This window comes from Suncus etruscus, chromosome 1 (genome assembly GCF_024139225.1).
Source record: "Suncus etruscus isolate mSunEtr1 chromosome 1, mSunEtr1.pri.cur, whole genome shotgun sequence".
Taxonomy (NCBI): domain Eukaryota; kingdom Metazoa; phylum Chordata; class Mammalia; order Eulipotyphla; family Soricidae; genus Suncus; species Suncus etruscus.
The window spans coordinates 87,771,204-87,796,823 of record NC_064848.1 but is presented as its reverse complement, the minus strand read 5'-3'; the positions used below and the strand labels follow the sequence as shown (position 1 = coordinate 87,796,823).

Here is a 25,620-nt window from a genome sequence, read left to right as displayed (position 1 = left end):
TGATTCACTAAAGATTGTACATCTCCCCCCCCCCTTTTTTTTTTACTGAAATTAGAGTTCCCTTTACCATATCAAGCAGAATTCTTCATTAAAAATATGAATGTAGAAGAAATGTTGGCCAGTGAGGTTCTTGGAGACTTTCTTGGGGCAGTGAAAAATGTGTGGCAGCCAGAGCGCCTGAATGCAATCAACATCACATCAGCCCTGGACAGGGGAGGCAGGGTCCCACTCCCCATTAACGACATGAAGGAGGGGTAAGCAAACCTTTATCTTACTACCTTAAATATGCATTTTAAACATGGTGATTTTATCAAACCCTTATACAAATAGAAGATGACCTATTGCATTTTTATTTTAATAAGAAATAGATGTTATGGGGACAGAATGATGGTTTGTGGAGGGTGCTTGCCTTGCACACAGCCTTTCTGAGTTCAATTCCCAGAAACCCATAGTGTCACTTTTGTACTCCTAGGAGTGACCTCTGAGCATCTATGTGACCCAAATGTGACCCAAAATACTGAAAAACAAACCCAATAGACAAAAGAAACAGATGTTGTAAAGATGCAAAATTACTAGCAATTTCCTATATTGACAAAAAAGTTACATTCAATGTTCTTTATATCTTATGTTCTGTGTCCTGTGAAATCTAATTGTAGATCAAGATCAGCATTATAAATTACAGTGCTGTCTTTTGTTCCTTCCACATAGAGAAGTTGATTATTTAAAGCCCTGAATTTCAAAGGAAATTGATGCCCTCATTATTAGCTGCAGAAGGACATGCAGACTGCTGTAACTTTATTCTTGGAAACTATTTCTTTGCCTTTAACATTCTTTCCACCATGTGTCTTTGACTGATGGTTAGCTGGATTTGAAACCTATTCCTAACGCCTGGCTTTGTCACTCACAATTTGCATGGCACTGGAAATTGCAACACACCTCTGTGCCTCAACTTCCTCATCTACTTGCACAGGATTTATACTTTTTCTTTACTTGGGGTTGCTGTAATGATTAAAGAAGATAATGCAAGAAAGGGATTTTTATCAATTCTCAAGTTTTACCATGTATGACTTAGACCCTTATAAAAGTTAAGAAACATTCCTCCTGCCTAGGTAAATTGAAAAGATTGATTGTCAATGTTAAGTCAAACTTTAATCATTCATTTCTAATCTATAAATTGACACAAATCTGCTTCCTACTACTTCTATGCCTTTAGTCTTCAAGCCTGTGAAATGTGAAATAAATCACATTTTCAACAGCGTATTCCCTTTCCAATTTCTTCTTTATCCATATTTCTGGCAACATTTTTTCAACAGATGATAATCTGGAATTAACTAGAATGCCTGGATTAATATAAGGGTTTAAGGGTTTTAAAGAAGAACTTCATCTGAAATAGGGGGATAGATCATAAATGAACATAGCTGAAGTGTAAGGAAGTAGGCAGAAGGAGGATAAGGGATAAGCAGTGAACTGTAAAGACTAACTTACAAATTTCTGAATTAAATTCTACCTTGTATGTTAGAGTAATGGATTTTGAAGTCAGTCAAGCACATAGAGAAGTACTTTGAAGAAAATGGTTGCTTTATCTCTTCTACTGTTGGTTGGCTTTATATATAAAAAGGTAATCAAGAACTTGAATTTATACTTTGCAGTTATAACAGAGTCACTTTTCCATTGCATAATTAAGTAGATGGTAGAAAGAGATAAATAGGGGGATTTCCCTGCAGACATTCTTCAAACATGGAGTCTTTTAAATAATGTGTTCCACTATGACTGACTATTAAAATAGTGACCTTAGATCTTAGAGGAAGCATTCAGTAAGGCAAACGCTGACCCAAAGTGTTTCCCAATGATGTCAGAAGAGCTTAATGAAAAATATGTCTAGATTCCTAGCTTCCCATTCTCCCTAGAGAATTTGAATTTTTGAGCCTGAGACTGGTCTAGCGCCTGCAACTCTAAATTAAGAACAGAATTTTTTGTCCTACGAGTACTTGTTAGAGAATTCAACCACTAGTTGAGTGACCCCCAACACCTGCTAGAGTGTGGCATGTACTGTCAGATATCTGAGAGGGTCAGTCCCATGACATTTCTTTGGGCCTTGTTGTCTCAGATCCCTTCCCAACTTGAAATGCTTTCCATGAGTTTTAATTTAATGTTAAGCCTTAACCTTTACAAAGTATTCATTTGAGAAGTCTTTTAAAATAGCATTTCTATAAATTGTTCCCAGTGAGCACTCTTATTACCCCAGTGCACCAATGAAATAAGATCCTATTTGAATATAGAATTCCAGGAGAAAAATGTTTCTGCAAATGATTTTGTGTCTTTAGTTGTTATAGTATGTCATGGTAGCAAAAATAATTTTAACCCTATTACTTAATGCATACGTATGTTTTTTTTGATACACAACATAACTTTCAGCCTGTTTTAAAAAAGAAAACTTTATGACTATTCATTCTTCATTGCAGCATTATCTACTAACTGCAGATATTTTGATATCTGATATATCAAATATATCAGATATATTTTATATTCTTGCTCAGATAAGAGGCAATTGCCCAAGAGGTAGACTTCTGGAGTAAATGTATTTCCTTTCAACCTACTCTGCATCACAGCTCAGAATCCTAACTTGATCTGCATCTTTTTTCATCTTTGGAAATCTCTGAAGATTTCCTACTTCTAAATCTAACAGCAAACATTTTCAAGATTTATTTGCAAATGAGTAAGATCCTGCAGAGGATGGCTGAGCTTCCTGCAGATTTCCTTTTATTTGTAAGACCCATAATTGAAGGGCTTCTCTGAGTGCGGTTTTTGTGCTGCTTTTGCTTAGATCAATGAGCCAGAGCCTAAGGATGGTTGGTGTATTTAACCAGGGACAGAAAAAGGAGCAGCTTCATATTTCATTCTAGGCATGGCATACCTGCCAACCCAGAATGAGTGATGCAGTGTAAATTGTGGCTATGAAGGGAATGATGGGGTGTGAGGATTAAAGAATATGCTCACTTTTCAGAAGTGATTGCCATACTTACCACTAGTTCTTCTAGTTACCAGAGCATTGGATCTAGTTCAGTCAGTAAAAGAGAATGCTGGTTTATTCTCTAAACTAGCATTTCTTAACCCCTTTCCAGCTGTGGCCCATTTTTACCTCATTTTTTTTCTCTGACCACCTTGTCCTACTGGTTGCCCCCCTTGGAATCTTCTGGCAGTTTACAAGAAGATATGTACCCTTGCTGAGACACATTAACTCTCAAATGAATTGCTTTTTTTGCCCCATTAAGGCCACATCTTAGACTTGAGAAGGGATATTAAGACAATGACTGCCAAATATTGCTCTGAGGCAAGGTTGTGGTTCTGGGCCAGTCCAGAGCAATCAGCTGAAATTTTCTCATCTTTGTGATATATATGCTTGTTCTTTATTTTATAATATTCTTCCCATAGTCTCTAGTAGTAATATCCTTTCTCATGGTATAATAGCCATAAAATAATAAAATTAGAAATCTTTATGTCTACTTTTATAAATAGAAAAGTAAATAAATGAAATTTGTGCAACTATTCTGATATTTAACTTCTTAAGTTCTATGCATAGATCATTTTTTGTTTTTCATGAATTATTTTTATGGGAGGAATAACAGTCTCTGGAGCAAAGTAATTTAAGAAACACAATCTAGGCAAGCTATCAAATAATTATAAAACAAGTGAGCTGTTATGAAGAAGGCTACTTCTCTACTCCAGGTCTGTACCTGAAATGAGTTCCTAAAGGAGGTGAAGCCTGATTTGAATTTAAAATCCCCAAGCTGACCTGATCTAAAAAAGAGAAATGAGGACTCAGGCAGAGAGAATAACTTAGGAGGAAGCTTTGTGGTATGAAAAAGCTTAGATTTGGAAATTTACATAGTTTAGAAAAGAGAGGTAAGGATCCAGAAAGAATAGGCAAAAGACTAGGCCATCTAAGAACTTCTACAACAGGAAAAAATGTTCTGAAGTATAAAGGAACTTTTCAGAGAAAGATTAATATTTAAGTTTTTATTTTGTAGAGATTACATATGTTGCAGAATAAGGAAGGAGTATAGAGAGACAGAGTTGAATGGAAGTAGGAAATGAGATTTTAAGGAACCCCAAATTGCCTTCCAAAGGGACATAAACCCTTGAGAGTCACCTGTCAGAGATGGATGTAAAAATGTCTGCTTTATTCATAATAAAACTGACTGGAAAATACAGCCTGACTTTTAAGATGACACCCAGCTATCAACCCCCAGAATGGTGTTCCTTCAACTTCCTCCTTTCTTAAACTTCTTCCTTTGAAACATAAAAGCCCACTGCATAGATAATTTTGTCTTACTCTTGACCTTCCCCCTCCTGATGGATGGGTATTGAAATAAAAATGTCAGTTTTTGGTTTTGTGCTTGGAGACACCATGAGGAAGAAGATACGAGAAGCCTTTCATAAAAACCACTTAGTCCCTGACTTTCTGACTGGCTTGGTGTATTATTTCTTTGCATATCCTGCTTCTTCAGACCCAGCTACATGGGGTTTAGAAATATGATGCCTGGGGTGGTCTCACAACTCATGGATTTTATTTTACAACTGGTGCTCAAATAGTGACCTGGGACCCAAAAACCTAAGAAGTCCCCAGCGATGGTGAGTTATTTTATTCTCTGGTTGATAATCACTACCACAGTTGCCTCCTGCTGGACTAAGTGTGCTGTGCCTGTCACCAGAACAGTGTACCAGGCCCCTATTCTGACTGGCTTTATGTTGCTCTGGTTGGTCACTCAGCTGCCCCATCAACCAGAGTAGCAGAGGTCCCTTCAGGTGGGACAGAAGAGTGAAGGGGAGAGAGCTGAAGACTCTGAGCAGTGTCCCAGATGCCAAAGCCCACTGCCTATCTTCTACCAAAGGTGCTTCGTGCAAGGACCTTGGCCCCCCAACCTGCAGCAGATTATGGAGGTTTCTGATGGTGTAGGAGTCAAGAAAAAGTTCCATTGGAAGGGAACCAGTAGCAGGAAGATGAGCAGGTCTTCCCACCCAGATTCCAGCCCAGAATACCTAAACAGCCTAACACAGAGAAGATGTTGGATACAAGCCCAGCAGAAGCCCAATGGAGAAGAAGCTGCTTTTAGAACCTCCTGCAACTTTCTTTTGGTTAATCTCTTGACCCAACTTGTGTCAGTCATTATATTGCTGGTTAAACTGTGTTCTGGTTAAAATGTGTGCTCCACCTATATAGATCTTAAAGCTACTGTTTTGTTATAGCCCCACTGCAAACAAAATTTTATATCTAACTTTAGTGGTATAAAATTAGTTTGCACAGTTCCAGGGAAATGCATAATGTTGTTATATTTTACAAGTCCTCAGCTATCCTAGTTAGTGTTTCACAATTGTTCTGATGTTTTGATTGTGTGTATTATTAAGAAACTTACTCTCAAATTATATCTGCAAAAAAAATGTCTTGGTCCAGAGAAGTCAATGAAAAAGGAACTTGGATGCTATAGAATCTTATTATATTGCTTATTATAAAATATTGTATCAAACCTATTTTAAAACTATATATATCTGCAGAAATTTCTTTGTAATTTTGTTTAAGGAACTTTATTAAAAGGATCTCGGATGTTCTAGACTTGTATTACAGTGCTCTGAGTAAGAACGTTTAAGAATTTTCTCTGAATACTCAAGTTTTTCCCACTGATCTGAGGATCTGTCTTTGTTCCAATACCATGATGTTTTGATAACTATTGCTTTGTAATACAGTTTAAAATTGGGGAAAGTAATGCCTCCCATATTCTTTTTTCCAAGGATTTCTTTAGCTATTTGTGGCTGTTTATTGTTCCAAATGAATTTCAGAATTGTTTTATCCACTTCTTTGAAGTATGTCATGGGTATCTTTAGAGTAATTGCATTAAATCTATACAATGCCTTGGGAAGTATTGTCATTTTAATGATGTTCATCTTGCCAGTCCACAAGCAGGGTATGTGTTTCCATTTCCATGTCTTCTCTTATTTCCTGAAGCAAGGTTTTATAGTTTTCTATGGATATTTCAGATCTTTAGTCAAGTTGACTCCAAGATATTTGAGTTTGTGTGACACTAATGTGAATGGGGTTATTTTTTTAATGTTCATTTCTTCTCTATCATTATAGGTGTATAAAAAGGCCATTGATTTTTGTGTGTTAATTTTGTAGTCTGCCATATTGCTATATGAGTCTTGTTTCTAGAAACTTTTTGGTAGAGTCTTTAGGGTTTTCTAAATATAGTATCATGTCATTTGCAAAGAGTGAGAGCTTGACTTCTTCCTTTCCTATCTGGATGTCTGTAAGGTCTTTTTCTTGTCGAATCATTATAGCAAGAACTTCCAGTACTATGTTTAATAGGAGTGGTGAGAGAGGACAGCCTTGTCTTGTACCAGAATTTAGAGGAAAGGCTTTTAGTTTTTCTCCATTGAGGATAATATTGCCATTGGTTTGTGATAGATGGCCTTAACTATATTGAGAAAGGTTTCTTTCATTCCCATCTTGCTGAGAGGTTTTTTTTTTTATCAAAAATGGGTGTTGGACCTTATCAAAAGCTTTCTCTGGATCTATTGATATGATCATGTGGTTTTTGTTTTTCTTGTTGTTGATATTGTGTATTATGTTGATAGATTTACAGATGTTAAGCCATCCTTGCATTCCTGGGATGAAACCTAATTGATCGTAGTGTCTGACCTTCTTGATAAGGCATTAGATCCTATTTACCAGGATTTTGTTGAGGGCCTTTGCATCTATGTTCATCAGAGATATTGGTCTGTAATTTTCTTTTTGGGCAGCATCTCTGTCTGGTTTTGGTATCAAGGTGATGTTGGCTTCATAATAACTATTTGAAAGTGTACAATTATTTAATATTTGATAACTGGGCAAGAAATCTTGAATGGAGCAAGTGGTGTTGTTCTACAAGTGGTGATGGCACAACTGGTTAGCCACTTGCAAAAAAAGCGAACTCAAACCCCATTTAATACCATGTACAAAGCTAAAATCCAAATGGATTAAAGACCTTGATATCAGACCTGAAACCATAAGGTATATAGAACAACACACAGTTAAAACACTCATGAAATTGAGACTAAAGGCATATTCAAGGAGGAAACAACACTCTTCAAACAATTGGAAGCAGAGATAAACATATGGGAATATATTAAGCTAGGAAGCTTCTGTACCTCAAAGGATATAAAGTCTAGGATACAAGAGCCACCCACTGAATGGGAGAAATTATTCACCCAGTATCCATGAGATAAGGGGCTAATATTCATAAATATACAAGGCACTGGCATAACTTTACAAGAATAAAAACCTAATTCCATCAATAAATGGGGAGAAGAAATGAACAGACACTTTGTCAAAGAAGAAATACAAATGGCCAAACACACACGAAAAAATGGTCCACATCATTAATTATCAGGGAGATGCAAATCAAAACAACAATGAAGTATCATCTCACACCAGAGACTGGCACATATCAGAAAAACAAGAACAGTAGGTGCTGGAAGGGATGTGGAGAGAAAGAACTCTCATTCATTGCTGGTGGGATTGTCGTCTAGTCCAGCCTTTATGGAAAACAATATGGAGATTCCTAAAAAAATCTGGAAATTGAACTCCCATATGATCCAGCTATACCATTCCAGCTATACCACAAAAATACAATTGAAAAATATGTTCCTCACACCAGTATTCATTGCAGCACTATTTACAATAGCCAGATTTTGGAAACAACCAAGATGCACTTCAACAGATGAATGGCTAAAGAAACTGTGGTATATATACATGATGGAATATTATACAGCCGCCAGGAGAGATGAAGTGATGAAACTTTCCTATAAATGATGAAGGGGGGTGTTCTTTATATGTCTGAAATCCAACTACAATCATGTTTGCAATCAAAATATATAAAGATATTAATAAAGAAAAACATTAAAAAGAATGTTAGAATTTTTAAATTAATTGTATCTGCAGAAAGATTCTAATGTTTATGTTCAGAGAAGTCTATAAAAATTTTTGTGGTATGTATAAGATATGGGAAGATATGGAAAAAATTTTTGAGAATGATGTATACAATTTAAACTTTGACACTATTACAGCCAACTTTTACTGTGCCTATGAAAAATAACAAACACTTTTATAAGTTCTTAACTGGGGTTCCTGCCTCTGATGGAGAAAAGTAGAAGAAAACATTATTTTTAAAATAAATAATTTCTTTTTTTTTTGGATTTTGGGACACACCCAGCGGTGCTCAGGGGTTACTTCTGGCTGTCTGCTCAGAAATAGCTCCTGGCAGGCACGGGGGACCATATGGGACACCAGGATTCGAACCAACCACCTTTGGTCCTGGATCGGCTGCTTGCAAGGCAAACACCGCTGTACTATCTCTCCAGGCCCCAATAAATAATTTCTTTATTTAAGGACCATGGTTACAAACATGTTTGTATTTGGGTTTCAGTCATAAAATGCACACAGCCCTTCACCAGTGCAACTTTCCCACCACCATTATCCCTTCCATTTCCCTCCTCCCTACCATGCAATGCCTGTCTTTGGAACTCATTTTATTTATTTCTCTATTAACTGTCAAGGTAGCTGTTAGTGTATTTATATCTCTAGCTGCACTAACCGCTCTTTGTGATAAGCTTCTTATCATGATCTGTCCATCCAACCCTCATCTCTTTTATCTTTGGGTGTTGGTCTTTTCTTTTTCTTAAATCTCACATATGAGTTAAACTATTCTGTGCTTATCTCTCTCCTTCTGTTTTATTTCACTCAACATCATAGCCTCCAAATTCATCATTGTATAAACAAATTTCATGATTTAATTACCTCCAACTGCTGCATAGTATTGCATTGAATAGATGTACCAGTTTCTTTAGATACTGCTCTGTTGTTGGACATCTGGGTTGTTTCCAGATTTTAGCTATTGTAAATACTGCTGCTATAAACATAGGAGTAGAGAGGACATTGTTGTATTGTATTTTCTTGTTTCTAGGTATATTCCTAGGAGTGATATTGTTGGATCATATCTGAGCTCAATGTCCAGTGTTTTAAGAAATGTCCCTATTATTTTCCAGAAAGGCTGGATTTGATAGCATTTCCACCAGCAGTGAATGAGAGTTCCTTTCTCCACACAACCACACCAGAAGTGATTGTTCTTGTTTTTTTGTGATGTGCACCAGTCTCTGTGGCATGGAATGACATCTCATTGTTATTTTTATTTGTATCTACTTCATTATTAGTGATGTGGAGTATTTTTGTCATGTGTCTTTTTTTATTTTTATTTTTTGGTTTTTGGGTCACACCTGGCAGCGCTCAGGGATTACTCCTGGCTCTATGCTCAGAAATTGCTCCTGGCAAGCTCTGGGGACCCTATGGGATGCCGGAATTCGAACCACCAAACTTCTGCATGCAAGGCAAACACCTTACCTCTATACTGTCTCTCTGGCCTCAGATGTTTCTTTTCTTGTTAAATATGTTATTGAAACATAACAACTGGTTATGTTTCAACCACTTGGCCGTTAGCAAATTGGTCATTAAGTGAGGAACTGCATGTACTGTATATAGTAGTACAGTATATGCATAGTACTTGACAATACAGTATTCTGAATAAGTAAAATAACGAGAAAAATCAAACTGAAAACTTCCACTTGTTTTAATTTGCATAGGTTATGTAATTTACACACAGTACTGTAATGTATTACAGAACATAAAGTTAGTAAAGTAGGTACGTTAAAGCACCAAAAACCATAGTACGTTACTATAGAGTGTACAAGGTGAAAAAAGGATATTTAATATAAAATAATGGTGAAAAGATGGTCGTAAGTGTGCGTGGTCGCTAAACAGGTATTATTATATTATTTTATTTATTATTTTTATTATATTATTTTTATATTATTACTATATTATTTAATATTTAACATTTTTATTTTAGATTATTATTATCTTATTTTTTTGGTTTTGGGATCACACCCGGCCGCGCTCAGGGGTTACTCGTTAAGCGAGCAGTATCTTTACCTTGTATATCTTAGATATTATCCCCTTATCTGATGGGTGTTGTGTGAATAGTTTTTCCCATCCCATGGGTGAGATTTTTACCCTAGTCACTTACCTTTGGAATATACCCTTTGCTATATGAATCTATTGTTTCTAGGAGCTTTTTTATAGGGTCTTTAGGATTTTCTAAGTATAGTATGTCATCTGCAAAGTGCGAGTTTTTGACTTCTTCCTTTCCTATCTGAATGCTCTTGATATATTTTTATTGCTTAATTGCTATAGCAAGTACTACCAATACTATATTGAATAGGAGTGGGGAGAGGGGAGCAGCTTTGCCTTTTGCCAGATCTTAGGGGAAAGGCTTTCAATTGTTCCCCACTGATTATAATATTTGTATTGGCTTGTGATATATGGCCTTGACATATTAAGAACAGTTCCTCCCATTCCTATCTTGTTGAGAGTTTTTATTATGAATGGTTTTGGACCTTATCAAATGCTTTTTCTGCATCTACTATATGGTCATATGGTTTTCAGTTTTCCCTTTGTTAATGTGGTGTATTATGTTGATTAACTTGCATATATTGAACTATCCTTGAATCTCTGGAATGAATCCTACTTGGATATAGTATATGACTTTCTTGATATGGCATTGGATTTATTTGCTACTAATTTGTTGAGGTTATTTGCATCTGTGTTCATCATAGATATTGGTCTGTAATTCTCTTTTTTTGTTGGCATCTCTGGCTGCTTTTGTTATCAAGGTGATGTTAGCTTCATAAAAACTGTTTTGGAGAGTTTCTGTTTCTTCAATTTCCTGGAAAATACTTAAAAGAATAGGCAGCAGATATTCTATGAGGTTTGTAAGAATTTGTTAGTAAATCTATTGGCCTTGGCTTTTGTTTATGGAAAAGTTTATTACCATTTTAATTTCTTCAATAGTAATGAGTTTGTTGAGATATACTAGAATAGTACCTCTCTGGAAATATTTCTTGACAGTTGACATACACTACCAAGTTAATTTAATTTCTATTTGTATGAATCAAAACTTCACAAACTTCAATGTTCCAAACTGTGCAAAAACCAAAATCTTTAATGACAGAGAACTGATTTTGACAACCACAACTGAACAGAATGTTCCTGACACCAGAAAAAGACCTTGGGGTTGGACAATGAGCATATCTGGAGCCTATTGCTGTTCTCATTACATTATGCTTCAAAGGTGGAGAAACTTTGTCTCTCTTAGTTCAAGGGAATTTTCTTTCTAATTTCCCCAATACTTACTGTGTCTATGCAAAAAAACAGACAAACAAAAACACAAAGCCTCGCCACACCAGCCCTCCTTCTTTTTTTTCTTTCTTCTTGCTGTATTTAGTTGTTTATTATTGCTGCTGTGTTTTGTGTTGTTGCTTGTTTTGGCTTGATTTTTTTCCCCTTTGTCTTTTAAATTGATACCGATTACTCCTACAACTCCCAGCTTTTTTCCCCTCTTTTTTCTTTATTTTTTTCTCTTTCTTTTTCTTATTTTCCAACAGAACCACAGAACTTTAATCATCTTGTTCTTCCTCATAAATTGAGGGGGGAAAAAGTTTATGGTACCAGGAGCAAATAGTCAGATGAGCATTGAGTGGAAATGAAAAATGATCAGACCTAATATCAAACCCAAAGTCAATGACAACAGAATCCCAATTTACAACAAGTTATATACAAAGAAACCTGTTACACTGGAAGTCAAGGAGGCAAAAGGGAGAGGTATGGGATGCATGCTGGGAGCAGGGGCGGAGAGAGGACAACACTTGTGATGGGAATGACCCTAATTCACTGTAACTATGTACCTTAAATATAATAGTGAAAGATTTGTAATTCACATAGGTTACAATAAAAATTAAAAAAAAAGTATTAAAACAGAGGTCTGGTCGTCCTCTTTAAAATTCTGTATTAGATGCTTTAGTTGGTCTTGTATTTTTTAAATCTTATTCTTCATTTGCTAATATGCCCAAATAAGAAATACAGATAAAAAGTATGGGATATTTCTTTGAAAAATTCCGGACCCCATCTAATATACAACATGTGGGCACATCCATCTCTATCTAATATCTCATCCCTATTATACAAAGAAGAAAGTATATTAATTACCCCAAAATATACTGATTGGACATATTTATCTATGATTATTGTTGAACAAAAGTATACTTTTAATTTGAACTTCTTATTTGTTTCTTGTTTCTCCACAGTATATACATAAAGACCTTAGTAAACGTTTTATATTTCAAGGTAGTCTAAGCTGTTTAAAGTGAAAGGACCAAGGTCATTAATAGAGAACAGATTGAGAACAGTTCTATCTGGTGTACATTATTTTGAGCCCTTATAATTTTATTAACATTGCTTGAGAACCTTTTATTTGTTAATATGATCACATACTATCTGATTAGATACACTTAAACATTTGAAAATATGCTAGATTATAAAAACAGATATAATCTTTATTTCACTTCACAATGGCTTTAAGTTATTGCATATCAAAAAGTTGAAAGATGGGACCAGAGTGGTAATACAGTGGATACAGAATTTGCCTTGCATGTGGCAGACCTAAGTTCAATCCCCAGCATCCCATATGGTCTCCAGAGTGTAAAAGGAGCAATTTCTAAGTAAAGAACCAGGAGTAATTGCTGAGCACTGCTGGATGTGCACAAAAAAAAGCAAAAATAACGTGAAAGAACACAAAATTATGAAAAATATAATTTAAACTTGGATAACCTGGAATTATTGTTAAACATATATAAAACATTTTTATAATTTTTTAAAAAATTAGTATATTGGACTTGGCAGATAGCTCTAGTAGTTAGAAACATGCTTGGCATGTCCTGGTCCCTGAATTTAATTCTTATTACTGCATGCTCTCTGACCACCACGTCATTGTATGTGCTTAAGCATCCAACCATCAGACTTGCACTATGCAAATGGGGCTACAGTACTGCTAAGTATAGCCCCTTATAAAACCTCAACAGGTTGAAACTTCTATAGAGAAATAGATTATAGAGCTAAGTGCTTGCTTTGAATGCAACACATTCTGGTTTAATGCCCAGTAGTGCATATTATTCTCCAAACTCCACTAGAAGTTATACCTGAGCATAGAACCAGAAATAAGCCCTGTGCACTACTGGGTGTGACTTAAAACAAAAACAAAACAACAAATAAATACATTTAAAAAAACTACTAGTCATTTTAAATACCTAATTCTCCTGAACATAACATTTGATCTAAATTTTAATTTTTAAAACTTTTGAGATAAAATTAACAACATTATATAAATTTAAGATGTATAACAATGAGTTATATACATGTACATCAGAGTTTTCAAGTTATTTCACCCTACTACTACTTTTTGGAAAAAACAAATCACTTAAAATCTTTCTGGAATCCTTTTTTAGCAAAAAGAAAGTAATCACTAATACTAGTTACACAGGAATCTATTTTGGCTCCCTGTTTGTTCCAGTATCTCCTAGGGGCACAGTACCACCTATTTTGGGACTGTAAAATGACCCCATAGTAATTTTAGTTTATATCCATAAACTCATATAATTTGTAATTTTTCTGTGACAATATTTAAGATACACTCTTAAAACAGAAACTAATTGGATTTACTGGGATCAGAAAAATAGTACAAAAGTTAGGGTATTTTCCTTGCCTGCAGCTGACCTGGGTTTGATCTCCTTCACAAATTATGGTTCCTTAATCATTGTCAGTAGTAATTCCTGAATATACTCTGAGCATGGTGGGTATGACCCCCAAACAAACAATTACAAACAAATATGGACGTGTTGTGTATTTGCACACTGGTATAATGATGTTAATTCTTTCGTTCATTCAAACAGGCATCCTGTGAATAGTGAGAAAGTCTGGGTCAAAGAATATTTAAGGGATCTATGGCTTTCCTTACTGTGAAAAGTAATGTTGACTATAATTAGAGTTGTATTAGTGAGATGGGTTGAAGTGGATAGGAGTATATAAGAGTGCTCTTAGGGTAAATGTCAAAGACTGATGATGGATTATAGATATAGATATCACATATATTCCATATATGGAAGGATAAGAGTCATAGACAGTGATGCTTAAGTTTCTAACTTGAACATCTGACTATGTCAATCATGGAAAGTGGAGAAGTTAGGAGGAGCAACAGGTGGAGGTGGGGTGGGGTGAGGTGATGATAAGCTCAGTTTGGAACATTGAAGTTTGTGAAGTTTATGATTCATCCAAATAGAGATTAAATTAACTTGGCAGTGTATGTCAACTGTCAAGAAATATTTCCACTTCTGGGCATCTCTTTTAAGATAGTAACATTAAAGAATATACAGAGAGGTCTTTCATGATATTATTTATTAAAAATTGAAAGCAACTTATTTTTCAACTCTGAAATAATTGCTGAATAAATTATGTGCACTTAGAATATATTGTTTTAAAACTTTAATTACAAGAACTATACAATATGGAAAATTCTTATGGCACAGTAAGTGAAAAAGCAGAATACAAAATTGTATTTTAGAGATGATTGCAATTAGGTTAAAATATGTGCATTTAAAATGTTCTGAGATACATTGAAAAATAAAAATAATTTTCTTGATAATGTAAGTTAATTATGTTTTTATATCCTATGTTTTATATAACATTTTAATATTACTTTTTAATTTATGAAAAAAATAAACGTTTTGAAGCACCAAAGTTTCTCATGCCCATTTGTTATCTTGAGGTGAATTTAAAATTTTACTAATTATTACTGCTAATCAATATCACCTACAGTAAAAAGACTGTCAACAATTTTAAGAAATGTTCATTTTATTTCAACTTGACATATATATATTTCAAAGTTATAAAGCACAAAATTGGAATAGAAATTAGATTTTTGTGACCCTACATCTTGGGGCTGGAGCAGTAGGGCACTTGCCTTTCACATGGCTGACCCAGGATGGACCTCGGTTCTATCCCTGCTATCCCATATGGTCCCTCAAGCCAAAAAGTGATGTCTGAGCACATAGCCAGGAGAAACTCTTGATGCATCACTGGGTGTAGTCCAAAAACCAAAAAATAAATTAATTAATAAATTAATCAATTAAAAAATATAAAGACATTTTATTTAGGGAATGGTAGGGCCACAATGACCACTTTACTTCTTGAGCTACATGCCCAGTCAGAATTTATCATAGCTGAATACACTTACATTCACTGCTTGCCATTGGTTTGTTATAGCCACTGGGTTCTGAATTTTTCTTTTTAAATAGAAATAATAGCATTTTTTTTTTTGTACAAGTACAACAATTTTAACCAATGGGAGCATAAACACATTTTGATGGCGGGAAGGATAAAGAGGAACCTGGCAGGATGGGGGGAGGGGAAGCAAATTCTTAAACAAATAGCTAATTAATATTTACGCAAATACAATTATTTGTTTAGCCTATTTTCCATTTAGATCTATCTTTTGTGCAAGCAATAAGGATCATAATTTAAACTTTACAAAAACATATCTATATGTGAGACATAAATATTTTTACTAGATAATTTTGTTCTAATTGTTATGAGTGTTATACAGTAAACTTCATTTTGACTCATGAAAAAAAAAGAAATAATAGCATTACATAATTATACAGGTTTCAGGTGTATATCATTGTACATACTATATTATTTTCACCTAGAAAATTTAGGTACATCCTTTATATAGTTTACCACTTTTATCTTATGTACCTATTCTCCTTCCTCCTCTTCTAAATTCATTTTTGTTTTATTAGCTATGCCCAGGCTGTGATATCAGTCACCAGCACACTTGGCAGTATACTGGAGGCATCCAGGGCTATGAATTGGAAGTCTCAGAGGGTCATGTGGTACCAGGGATCAAACTAGGATTTAGTATGTACAAAGCATGTGTGGATAACCCTTTGACACATATTATGCATATATTTTCTCCTACTGTTCAAAAGTAGTTTATTTTAATGTAGTTCCATTTGTTAATTTTTGCTATTTTGTCATTGCTATCATTTGCTACTTTCTTTGTCATTGCTATCAGGCTCCTAAAGACATCTCTGAGGTCAGTGTTATAGAACATATCAAATATGTTAGCTTAGATGGCTTCTTAGATGGTTAATGGTTTCATCTTTACATTTAATCTTTACTCTTATTTTTATTATGTCTCTGGGTGTAGTTACTGCAGATCACTTAATCTGAGTAGTCTAGTTTATTTCTTTTGCATAGACTGTTCAGTATTAACAGTATTTGCAGTATTTACACAATTTACACCATCCCTTGTTTCACTGTCTGGTCTTGTCTTCTTTGTAATAAATTATTTGTCAATATATTATTGGATTATTTCTGGGTTCTCAATACTGGGGAGACGTGCCACTTACCCATGGTCCACATTTAAAACCTGCCCTTGTTTCCCAGTGGTCCTCAAAGTTATGGTGACTAGTCTTGTGGGGGCACTCCTGGCTTATGGGCAGAGGGACCAGGGGTGCAGCTGCATCTTGGGCGTGATGGCAGTGGTTGCGAGTTGGGAAGGTGCTATTTACCCTTTATCCAAGTTTAAAACCTGCCCTTGCTTACCAGCCCCCTCCCAAATGGTGTTCAAAAATTTGAGGTGTCTATACTTGTAGGGGTTGCTCCCAACTGACCTTATGGGTGGTGGAAAATGGGGGCATGACTGTGTCTGGGGTGTGGTGGGTATCGGTGGGGTAATAGTTCTGTATTTAAAGTTTTCGGGGAATCTGTGTATAATTTTCCATAAAAATCTATGTTATTTTGCATTCCAACTGTCAATGTCTGAAATAAAACTCACACATACAGAAACAAGTTCCCTGTCATTAAGCTACATCCATGTGCCTTCAGAATTGATCTTTCAAATCATTTTTTCAGCTGCAAGATGATATTGTAATGGGTTTGATTTTTATTTCTCTAATAAAAATTATGTTGATATCATTTTGTATGTCTTTTAGCCATCGGTCTTTTTTGAAGAAGTGTCTATTTGGATAAGTCCATTATTTCATGGAGTTGCCTTTATATGTGTAGTTACAATGACCAGGTCTCACACTTGGTTGTGGTGCTGTCTAGAGATTGCAGTTAAAACATAGGTTGAGGCCTATATTCGTTGTATCAGACAGAACGTTCCTGTGCTGCAACTGTATGTACCACAGTGAGCCAATCACAACTAGCAAAGGTTCAAAGGTTATACTGTCATAGACTTCCTCTCTGACTCTGGCCAATCTGAGCAGGCTTTTTACAGAGTAGATTCGGGTCCAGAACATTGTCTAATTTGCATGCATAAAAAGCCTGCTTGGATTGGCTGAGTTAGAGAGGTGGTCTGAGCAGCCTTGCAGTGATTGGTGCAGGATTGAGTTGGAAAATTCGTTTTGTGGCAATAATCAGACAATTTTCATTTTGCGGCATATTGAAAAAATTTTGGGGATTTACTTGGCTGACTTTTTTTTTGTTTCAAAAGTCGTCTTATACACCGGAAAATACGGTATTTCAAATGACCATGCTGCCAGCATCACCGTTGTTATCTAGGGTGGTGCTGGGCATAGGGTTCACAATTTGGATTTCTTTTACCTATTTTGGCCACAGCCAGGAGTATTCAGGGTTTAATCTTGACTAAGTTCTGGAATCATTCCTGTCAGTAGAACCATATGCAGAGATGGGAACTGACCAGGGTAGCCTTGTAAAAAGTAATTAGTTAAACCCTTGTACTGTCTTTCTAGCCCATCATTTTTATTCCTTATATGTGTTTTTGTTATTTGTTTGCAGAAGCCATATACTTTTGTGCTTAGAGTTCAGTCCATTCAGTTACTATCTTGAAACCACTTGAGTGGCCACTGCTTGGAGTTATCAAAAATACTTCCAGCAGTACTTCAGAGGTCACACAATGTCAGGATCCAATCCAATATGTGAACATGCAAAGACGTGCTAGCACCCTGCATCTTCTCTAGCCTTTGTTGAATATGTGAAATAGTAGTGGTGATAGTAATTCTTCTGTGTGAAGTAAGCTGTAGGTTTGTCATATAAGACTTTTATTATTTTGAAGTTTGTCTATTCTTTTTACCTGGTATACTAGACCTACAATCACTAAGAATGGCATCCAGAGTATAAACCTATAACAGGCTAGACTTTATTTAATTCTTAAAGTATAATAATGATTATTATAATTGAATTTTTAAACATTCTCATCATCCATTATCTACCTTTTATATCCATTAATACTACTGCCACCTTATCTCTAAACAAATATTGACTACTTGCTATCTCTAAATTTATTTGCTCTGACTTTAATAGGATTATAAAATAAGTAATCTTTTATGACTGGTTTGTCACAATATTTTCATGACTAATTTTTGTTGTTGAGTGTATCAATATGCACTCCCTTTTTATGACTGAGTAATATTCTTTTTTATATTAATCATTTTTATTTTGACCAAAGTGGATTGCAGATCATTCACAGTAGTATTTCAGCTACATAGTGACATTGAATCAGGGGCACTCCCACCACCAAGGTTGTCCTCCCTCCACCCCTGTTCCCAGCGCATCCCATATTGCCCCTCCTTTGCCACCCTACCCCCAGCTGCTAGTGTACGTGATTCCTTCTGTGTCTAGCCTGTTGTAGATTGGGTACCAATTCTGTTGTAGTTAGCTTTGGATTTGGTGTTCAGGTCTGATCATTTTTTATTTCTACTCAATGTTCATACGACTGTTTGATCTTGGTGCCCTCCATTATTTTCCTCTCAATTTGTGAGGCAGAACAAGATGGTTCAAGTTATGTGTTTATGTTTGAAGCTAAGAAAAAAAAAGAAAAGAAAAAGGGGGGCAAAAATTCAAACAAACAAAAAATGGGAGGAGTCCTTCTAGAGACTATAAATATCAGTTTAAGAAAAGGAAGGGAAAAAGGAAGGAAAACATAAAAATAATACATGAAAAATCAAACGCAAAATGAACAAAACAAAAACAAACAAACAATCTGAAAAGCACCACAGCAATACTGACAACAACTGAACACTAACCACGGTCCTGAAATAAAGATGAATCAAAGCACAGGGGAAAAAAGAATAAAAGGCAAAGAAAAGAGAAAGAAAAAACAAAAAACAAAAAAACAAAACAAAACAAAAAACCAAGTAACAACATTTACCAAAAAATTAAAAAAATTTTAATTTGTGTTATTTTTTTTTTGCATAGGCACAGTAAAAATATTCTAAGTTGGATTTTCCACCTTTCATCCATTTGATGAGAATTTGAGTTGTTTCCATTTTTTGATGGTTACACAAAAATAAATTGTATGACTATTTATTAATGTTTTTATATAGACATTTTCATTTATTTTAGGGCATATAGCCTGGGAGTAGAATTGCTAGTTCAGACGATTTAACTTTTGAGAAATAAACAAACTTTTTCAGTTTCTTTTCCATTCATGCAAGCAAAATATGAAAGTTCCAGTTTCTCTGTATCTTTTACAGCAATTTCTATCACCAATATACGTTTTTATTACATGTATCCAAGTTGGTGTGAAGTGATAGTTTTGAGATTTTGCTATAGTTAATGATTTTTAGCATGGTTCTTATGTATACGGAACATTTGTGTTAATTTGGGGAAGAACTATTCTGATTCTTTGCCTTTTAAATGGTGAGCGTTGGGGCTATAGAGGATGGGGCTTGCTTGATAAGGGTCACTCCTGGAAATACTTAGCTATTTAACCACAAGGTCAGTGGTTCAAAGTATAGGCCCTGCGGTGGTCATAGTGGTGATTATGGATCTCCAACAGTATATCCAATGGTGTTTGAGGGCCTCAGTAAGTACAGGTGGAAATAATCATTGTGCCTTGTGCTTGAATTTAAATGTAGTCCAGAACAAGCAAAGCCTGTTCCTCTGAATACCAGACTACCGCCAGAGTAGTTATTTAAAAATTGAATTATTTGCCATTTAAAATTTGATTTATATCTATTATTTATATAGAATTTTATATTAACATATAAAATTATTTTATGAGAGATGCATCTCCCTTAGGAAAACACATTATTTTCTCACATTCCATAAGGTTGCTTGTTTATTTTGCTTTAATAAATGGCTTTTTTAAACAAACATTTATTTATTTATTTTGTTTGTTTGTTTGTTTGTTTTGGGGCCACACCCAGCGGTGCTCAGGGGTTACTCCTGGCTGTCTGCTCAGAAATAGCTCCTGTCAGGCACAGGGGACCATATGGGACACCGGGATTCGAACCAACCACCTTTGGACCTGGATCGGCTGCTTGCAAGGCAAGCTGTGCTATCTCTCCGGGCCCACATTTTGTTATTTTGGTGGAGGATTTGGGCAACAGCCAACAGTTCTCAGAAATTTCTACTGACTATATGCTCAATGATTAAGGCATCATATGGTATGTTGGGAGTTGAACCTGCATTGTCTGCATACAAGCTAACAACCTACCCAATGTACTATTGTTCTAGTCCTTTGAAGCTAAGGGTTTTGGCATTTGTTTTAGTATACTTTTGTATACTTTTTCTGTTACTGCCAAAACTTTTGGTTTAGTACACAATAAACCATCACCTAATCTAAGATCATAAAATTTTATGCTTTCTCAGTTTAATAGTTTTATCTCATATATTAACTTGGTCTATTTCTGTATGGTATGATTTTATTTTTACATAATATGATGTGGGAGTCAAACTTCATTCTCTTACATTTAGATATTTTACTACTGTAAATAATATGCTTTCTTTTTCTCAGTCACCCTCCTCCCATTAAAATGTCTTTACACCTGATACCAAAAAAATCACCTTACTAAATATTGTGGCTTATTTTTAGACTTTAAGTACTCTATTGATCTGCATATCTACCTTTTTAGTACTATGTTGTCTTTATTGCCACTCTGTTGTAGGTATCAAAATTACTAAATATGACTCTTTAAGCTTTGTTTTAATTTAGAATTTTAGTTTGTATGGTTATTTTTGGTCCCCTGAATTTCTGTATGAAATATAGGATCAATTTGCCAAATCTTTTAAAGAGAACCATTGAAAGTTCTATGTATTTATTTCATTTTATATTTCTATTGCATTGGCATTATAAAATTAAATAATAATTATTAGAATAACTTTTGACTTTCTCCTCTGGAAAGGTCTTTGAGCTTTCTATATTCTCGTGTTGTTCCTAGATTAGTTAAGTGTCATTATCACCATGTTTTCTTTTATTGTGAAACTCTTATTGGCCTAATTATCAGTGTTTTTTCTCTGTAATTTCCAAAAAACACATCACAAACATAAATTATATTTTCCTCATTGTATTTATTGAGCAATAGCTTTTTATCATTTTTATCATTTAATTTATTTGATGGAAAATTGAAAGACCTTGTAATGAGATTCCAAATAGTAACAATTTGTGTCATAGGAAAGAGGTGAGAGAATGGTTGGATAAAATAACTAGGCCTGTCTAAAGTTCTTTGCTTTTATGGGTGTAATTTTACCACACCATTAATATAAAATCAAGTAAAGTCATTAATTGTAAGAATAAAATTAGTTATTTTTAATGAGTGTTTTTTCTAAGCAATTTTCTATAAGTATAAATGCAACTGCTTTTATTTGCCCAATATATCACCAGAATGTGATTAAAGATTTAATGGTTTTTTTGAGTTAAATAAGGATGAAAATGACAAATTAGCATAAAATCAGGAGCATCTTTGTTCTCCAACATACTTAGTAAATATTAGTTGAAAAACAGAAAGAATGAAAGAAAGCTTCTACCTGAATCACTTATTGTATAGTTCAGACCCTTACCTTAGGAATGATTCTAAATAATACCTCAATTCTAAAGGCTAAATCCTGCTTTCAGGGTAGATTGTTTTTTAGTGTTAACAATTTTCTTAAAGACTAACCTGTGAGTTCCCCATTTCTACAGCGTTTATGTCATGGTTGGTGCTGATGTCCCGTTTTCTTCTTGTTTACGAGAAGTTGAAAACCCACAGAATCAATTGAGGTGTAGTCAAGAAATGGAGCCTGTCATAACATGTGATAAAAAATTTCGTACTCAATTTTACATTGACTGGTGCAAAATTTCATTGGTGAGTTTTTCTTTATTTTTTGCAAATGTATGAAGAGTGATGTAAGTTGATCTAAGATTACATTTGACTAAGACCTGAATTACTTTTAGAAACAAAGTCTAGGGTTATTTTGTTAACAGCTATTAACTTTCTTTGATTTTAAGCATTTGGCAAGCTCCTTGACAGTGTACCCATTTAGAAAAAACTATTTCTGTTTTGTACCCAATCTACCCTTTTTTTTTTTTTTAATTATTTGCTGAGGTTGGATTAGTTTGTCAGGTAGTTCAAAAGATTTCCTAGACATCCAGGTGGTTGCTAGATCAAGATATATTATGGTGTTAATTTGACATGTACAGAAGATCTCAATATACCCAGTGATGGAAAGGAGACCAGAATACAATAAAGTGAAAAATAAAGCAATGTTGTATTTCAAATGTCCTAAAAACTCAAATTGCACGGAAAGTTCAGGGGATTAATAAACATTTCTGTATGCTATCTAAATCCCCATCAAGTAGTCTGAAATTTCATTTTAAAGATCACTTCTTAAGAAAATATAGGTAAATAACATTTTGATATGCAAAAATATATATAATAATGTTATTTAAAATGATTATCTGGATAACATGAAAGTTGATTTACTTCTGTAGTGACATTTAGACTTAAGGCTGTCAATGGTAGAAGATTGGTGGCTAGTGAATTAGGTCTAAGTTTAAAGCTGACATTTGAACAAAGTTATTGACACATAAACACAACTGTCACTTCCTGATTTAGAGAAACAGCTGCAGGCAACTTTCCTGGATCCTGGACCAGAACAGATCTGTCACGTTGCAGAGCTTAGCACTTGTGTTCTTTGGCCCTGGACTCCTCTTTCCAAGTTGTGTCTTAGAGAACTAAAGCACTCTCTTTGCCTTCTGAAATTAAGTCAAATTAATTAACTTCTGTGGCTTTTATTATGGATAAATGTTGAGCTTTCAAAGTTTAGTATTTCATTCACTGTGTTATTGTACATATATGAAGACTTATTTATCAGTTGAAGTTGTAGAAGTAGAGACTTCTTGCCAGTTGATAGAAAACTCTAACAACACAATTTTATTGTACTTGTGCTGTAACATGCTTATGTTTGGAAATATCTAATTTCTAAAGGTTTAAAAATAGCAAGCTTTGAAACTTTTTGTTGATGTCTGTAAGGCTGTCTAAATAGAAAGGTGAGGATGTTTTTATTTTTTCTTTCATATGATTTATTGTTGTATTATATTTTATCCCAGAAGACTTAATAATACATAAATGAAATAAAAGTTGAAAAAACATAACAAAATGGAAAATTATAGGATGTAAACTCCATCCAAAAAATAAGCCTGGGGGTAAGTTTAGCAGCTGCCTTTCTCAGGAACCAAAATTAAAGAGGAAGTTCTTACCTTTATTTCCATTCTCAGAGGAGACAGAACATTATTTTTTCTGTCATTATGTTTTTAACAAAAAATTTTTTTTGTTTTTTTCGGGCCACACCCATTTGATGCTCAGGGGTTACTCCTGGCTAAGTGCTCAGAAATTGCCCCTGGGTTGGGGGGACCATATGGGATGCCAGGGAATTGAACTGCGGTCTTTCCGCTGTCCTTCCATTTTTCAATGGATTTTTGTTTATTTTTTGTTTTGAGGCCACACCCAGTGATGCTCAGGGATTACTCCTGGCTATGCGCTCAGAAATTGCTCCTGGCTTGGGGAACCATATGGGATGCCGGGGGATCAAACCTTGGTCTGTCTAGGTTAGCACGTGCAAGGCAGATGCCCTGCCGCTTGTGCCACAGCTCCTGTCCCTCTTCAGTGGATTTGTTTTGGTGGGAGAGTATGTTGAGAAATAATTCTCCCAACTTTTTGATTAGAAAGAATTATAAAAATTTTCATGTGGATTGCTTTTTAGTATACTCCAATAAAAACTGTAATATTCTTTTTTTTTGTTTGTTTGTTTTTTGTTTTGGGGCCACACCTGGGGGTGCTCAGAGGTTACTCTGGCTGTCTGCTCAGAAATAGCTCCTGACAGGCACGGGGGACCATATGGGACACCAGGATTCGAACCAACCACCTTTGGTCCTGGATTGGCTGCTTGCAAGGCAAACGCCACTGTGCTATCTCTCCGGGCCCAGCTATAATTCATTTAAAGTTTTTTAATTGTATGAAAATTAATATAGTGTAAGTATTGTAAATTTGGGGGGGGTTGGGGGTTTTTTTGTTTGTTTTGTTTTTTCAGGTGACACCCGTTTGATGCTCAGGGGTTACTCCGGGCTAAGCACTCAGAAATTGCCCCTGGCTTGGGGGGGCCCATATGGGACGCTGGGGAATCGAACCTCGGTGGTGATCTTTCCTTGGCTAGCACTTGCAAGGTAGACACCTTACCTCTAGTGCCACCTCGCCGGCCCCATGTATTGTAATTTTTTATTCTTAGGTTTGAGTTTAGCAAAACTATAGCATTGGGTAGGTTTCATGTACTGTAACATTTCCTAGAAACTATTTTGGGCTGATAAATGACAGAAAAATCAAAGTTTAATCAATTATAAATTGCATCTTATTATTTTTCTTCTCTTTTACTAACCTTACAAACAGACTTATATTCCTAGTTGTTAGCTGTACATGGGGTATTAATATCTACTCTGGTGATTAATCACTCAGAAGAAAGACATTTACACTGTAGTATGAAAACTTTTGTTTTGGAAGAAGTAAACTGAAAAGGAATAAAAGAGTTATACACAATTATACATGTATATAATTGCATATGCGTCTGTGTTGTGGGAAGGATATATCAAGTAGGCAAATATATAAAGCTCCCTTTAATTTAGTTTTTTATTCATTACTTCTCTCTAGCTTATAAATTCATGCTTAAGATCATAAAGCATGTGGATACGGTTGTTTTTTAGAAATTTGTCAAGGGATGTTTTAATGTGTCTAGATCTTAAGATTTCATAATGTTTACAGCTATTAATTTTGTATATAATTGTCTTTCTGTATCAGGTTGATAAAACAAAGCAAGTATCCACCTATCAGGAAGTGATTCGTGGAGAGGGGATTTTACCTGATGGTGGAGAGTACAAACCCCCTTCTGATTCTTTGAAAAGCAGAGACTATTACACGGATTTCCTAATTACATTGGCCGTGCCCTCGGCAGTAGCATTGGTCCTTTTTCTAATACTTGCTTATATCATGTGCTGCCGACGGGAAGGAGTGTGAGTACTTTAAAACACTAATAAAAATTATAGAACCTATTAAGATAACATATAAGATTCCATTAAAAGCCAAGTTTCATTTAGCTCATAAAATAAATTGAGATTGTGTATTCAAATCAAACTGTAATACTTTATTCCTTTAAAATGAATTAAAGTAGTTTTGAGTATACTAAATCAAATTAGCAATGTAATCACTTTATTCAAAACTTATTAAGGCTAGTTGTACATTTATACTGGCAAAACAGTCCCATGAATAATAGGCTAGATATCTTTGTTATGCAAGTCCATTTTGTGTTAGCTGAGTCTGCAGAATCTACTGATATAGTAATGTAAATTAAAAAAATTAAAAGTCTTACTT

The 25,620-nt window shown here is 34.9% G+C and overlaps 1 protein-coding gene across 7 annotated transcripts in view; it reads left to right on the top strand.

Annotated features, from left to right (window-relative positions):
• Positions 1-25,620, top strand: part of SGCE (sarcoglycan epsilon) — a 102,048-nt gene that overhangs the window by 59,359 nt on the left and 17,069 nt on the right. For all 7 annotated transcript variants that reach the window (XM_049784641.1, XM_049784633.1, XM_049784629.1 and 4 more), the window contains 3 exons: positions 56-254; positions 21,906-22,068; positions 25,051-25,262. In XM_049784641.1, the coding sequence (XP_049640598.1) occupies positions 56-254; positions 21,906-22,068; positions 25,051-25,262 (574 nt within the window). The remainder of the gene's footprint in view (positions 1-55; positions 255-21,905; positions 22,069-25,050; positions 25,263-25,620) is intronic.